At 45.2% G+C, this 3,524-nt stretch overlaps 1 protein-coding gene across 1 annotated transcript; it reads left to right on the top strand.

Annotated features, from left to right (window-relative positions):
• Window positions 1–797: 797 nt before the first annotated feature.
• LOC127213238 (PRAME family member 12-like) lies at window positions 798–3,285 on the top strand. Its single transcript, XM_051173543.1, has 3 exons — window positions 798–1,078; window positions 1,405–1,992; window positions 2,718–3,285. Exons 1-3 carry the CDS (start codon window positions 798–800, stop codon window positions 3,283–3,285), a joined length of 1,437 nt encoding a protein of 478 aa, XP_051029500.1.
• Window positions 3,286–3,524: the final 239 nt, after the last annotated feature.

The following is a 3,524-nucleotide window of genomic DNA, read 5'->3' as shown; positions in this document are numbered from 1 at the left end:
TGAAAATCTCATTTAGCACAAGTTAGCCTAGAACTCCATATGTCGCTTAGTGTTATGGGTACTGACATTTGGAGCTAACCTGTTGTGCTCTTTAAGAGAGTGCTGAGTTTGCAATAATCAAGGGCTAATACACACTGTGCAAGTAATGACCAATAACTCCAGTCTACCTTAAAAGGATTTAATGCAAAGACATAATAGACTTGTTAACTGAAGATGAAGAAAATTCTACAGAAGCAGACAGTTAACCATGTATCTCAGGAAAGCATCAAGTTGATAAATTCTTAGTATCAAACTTCTAAAGAGTGATAAAGGGCTCATCATGGCTCCAGGTCTAAAGTTTTAGAAATGACAGTGACTGTATCCATTTCACACATTCTTCCAACAAGTTCCATTGATTGAATGCAAAGCATACTTGGCTGTGGGATCTTTAACTTTGCTCCTGAGGATCATGAGAGACATTAGAAGATGGTAACCCACAAAAGGGTCTGGCTCTCATTTCAACCTGCACTTTCTCATTGCCCAGGGAAGCAGCATTCAGGGGAACAGTCATCATTGGCAGGAAAAAAGGGGGATTGTTTCCACTGGTGCCCATCACCATGAGGCCTTAGGGACCAATGGATATTCGAAAGACAGACAGTGAGTAATAGGAAACACAGGTTTCCAACATTTCTAGACTAATGACTAAAGCCATTCCTGGTTTGTTCAATGAAGACGTAAAGGGGTATGTTAAAAGTGCTTCCCTGAAAGGGTTAATTCCTCTGAATATTTCTATAGCACCTGTCTGTGTGAAGGTCAAGATGAGCTCGCCCTTGACACTCCAGATGCTGGCAAGAAGTAGTCTGCTCAAAAATGAAGCCTTGGCTATCTCTGCTCTGAATACGCTACCCATGGAACTCTTCCCACCGTTATTCAAAGATGCCTTTAAGGGGAAACAAACAAACATCCTGAGTGCTATGGTGGCAGCCTGGCCATTCAGATGCCTTCCTGTGGGAGCCCTGATGAAATTTCATGACCTGGAGATCTTGAAGGCTGTGCTGGGTGGCCTTGATCTGCTGATTCAGCAGAAGGATCGACCTAGGTGAGTCAGAAAGTGTGAGCATGGAGGGGTAGAGTGTGGATGCAGAGAAGTGACTACACAGTTCAGAATGTAGATGGAGTTGATGAGAGCTTTCTTAGAGAAGTGAATAATTGAAAAGAGACAGTGGTGCAGGGAGCACACTGCTAAGAGATGTAGTCAACACACAATGAGTCTACCACGGCCTCTGTCGCCAGCCCCTAGAAAGGGAACTTTTGAGTCTTGGTTTCCAGGATGCATTCAAGGCAAGGGAAGTGGTAGTGTGAGGTGAAAACATATTATAAATTGTTAGCCCTGCTATTTGAATCCCCTTCTTGTTTGACCAACAGGAATTGCAAATTAGAGGTGCTTGATTTTCGGGATGCCCATCATAACTTCTGGAATGTGTGGGCTGGAACAGAGGATGGTGTCTGCTCCCCAGATGTCGTCAGAGAGACCCAACCAGTGGTGCACCATCCTGAAAGACAGGGAAAAGAGGTTGTGACTGTGATGATGAACCTTTCCCTCAATTCCAGCCATCTCTGTAAATACCTGGAATATTTCCACTGCTGGGCCCAGCAGAGAAAAGATGTGCTGCAGGTGATCTGTGAAAAGCTGGAGTTTGGTGCGCTGCCAGACTATAACCCCCTAGAGCTGCTGGAGATATTTGAGCCAAGCTGTATACAGGAACTGGAAGTGAATGTTCGCTGGGACCTGAGGACCCTTGCACAGTTTGCCCCTGGCCTGGGCCAGATGAAAAACCTTCAGAAACTCCTTCTTAATGATGTCTTCACACCCTTGATTTGGTTTTGGAACCAAGAGATGAAACAAGAGTGTTTTCGACAGATCATTTCCCAGTTGTCCCAACTCAACAAGCTCCAGCATCTCTGTTTTAATCGTGTCTTCTTCCTGAATGCAAGACTGGACCAAGTGCTCAGGTGAGGAAGGATAGAGAGGTTGTTCCACAGGCCAGTGAATAGCCTTTCCGTGTTACATGAAACATCAGTGTACACCTAGGGCTTGCCAGCCACTGGTGAGTACAGACAGATATGACCTCTGAATGATTGCTCTAGTAGTCTTTCTGCTATTCTTGCAACCATCACTGAGAAACGGTCTTTGAAACCTGATCTACAGAGGGGATGAGATTTTAAACCTCATGTTGCCCCATGTCAGCACTGTCCTCAGAACTGTATGCACAGTTTACATCGCTCTCTGATTTTCCAAGGGACAGGGGTTCTCTGAGCACAGGTAGTATCTAAGTCAATGGAAAATAACTGAGAGTGAAGTGATTAGGGTCACAGGGAAGAGCTCTCAGTAGTACAGAGGCTTTGCTAGGAGGTGGGACTCATGAGGACCAATGTTAGCACACACAGGTAAGGCTCTGAGTAGCCACCAGGTCTTCTTTCTTGGTTTCCTGCTGGCCCCATTTGTCATCTGATGAGGTTTTGTGTTTGACAGTGCAGAGGATCCAGGGTTGGGGAACCTAAGCAGTCACATGATTTTGCCTGTGCTGTTACTTCTCCATCTGAGAACATTCTGGACTTGGCCTCCATCAAGTTCTCAGAACGACATTAGGACATACTAACCTCTGCTCACTTGAAGGTGGTGTCCTTTCTCTACCACTATTAAACTTACTGAGATAATCTGCTTTGTCTTTCTTTAGGAACTTGGAAAGTCCCTTACAGACCCTAGCAATCACTTGCTGCACACTATCAGAATCAGATATGAGATACCTGTCCCAGTGTCCAAGCGTCCATCAGCTCACACATCTGGACCTGAGTGGTGTCATCTTTTTAAATTCAAGTCATTCACTTTTAGGAAGACTGCTAGAGAGACTTTCAGCTACCCTGCAGACATTAAAATTGGAGGGTTGTATACTCATGGAGTTCCAAATAGATGTCATCCTGCCTGCCCTGAGCCAGTGTTGCCAGCTGGTGGAGGTGAATTTTACGAAGAACAGCCTGTCTTTGACCAGCCTTAAGAAGCTGCTTCAGCACACTGCCAACCTCACACAGCTCACCGTGGAGATGTATCCTGCCCCTGATGAAGTGTATGATGACATTGGTGATGTCCTGCCAGTCAGATTTGCCCAATTTTGTTGTGAGCTCATGGAAACAATTAGAGGTATAAGACAGCCAAAAGAGGTCTATTTTGTGAGTAAGAAGTGTCTAGATTGCAAGGGAGTCTGTGTCTATAACAAGGAGGCCTCCCTATGTTCATGTTGGGAATAAAGGGTGAGAGATTACTGGTGGCCTGAGAAATGAAGACAAGCACTCCAGTGACTCATTAGAGACATAGAGCTTGTCTATTCAAGGTGTTTTGGATATATTTGGAGACAATGTCATTCCAAGGAATCAGAGGAGAGAAAGAGAAGCTTTGACATGGACAATCTGGGGCTGCTCATCTGCTTTGGGCCAACGGTGAAGCCCCAACTTCAGGCAGGAAGGGATTTGAGAACACTGTGGACTGA

This window comes from Phodopus roborovskii, unplaced genomic scaffold, assembly GCF_943737965.1.
Source record: "Phodopus roborovskii unplaced genomic scaffold, PHOROB, whole genome shotgun sequence".
Lineage (NCBI taxonomy): Eukaryota > Metazoa > Chordata > Mammalia > Rodentia > Cricetidae > Phodopus > Phodopus roborovskii.
The sequence above is the reverse complement of the archived record's forward strand: the minus strand, read 5'-3'. Positions and strand labels throughout refer to the sequence as shown.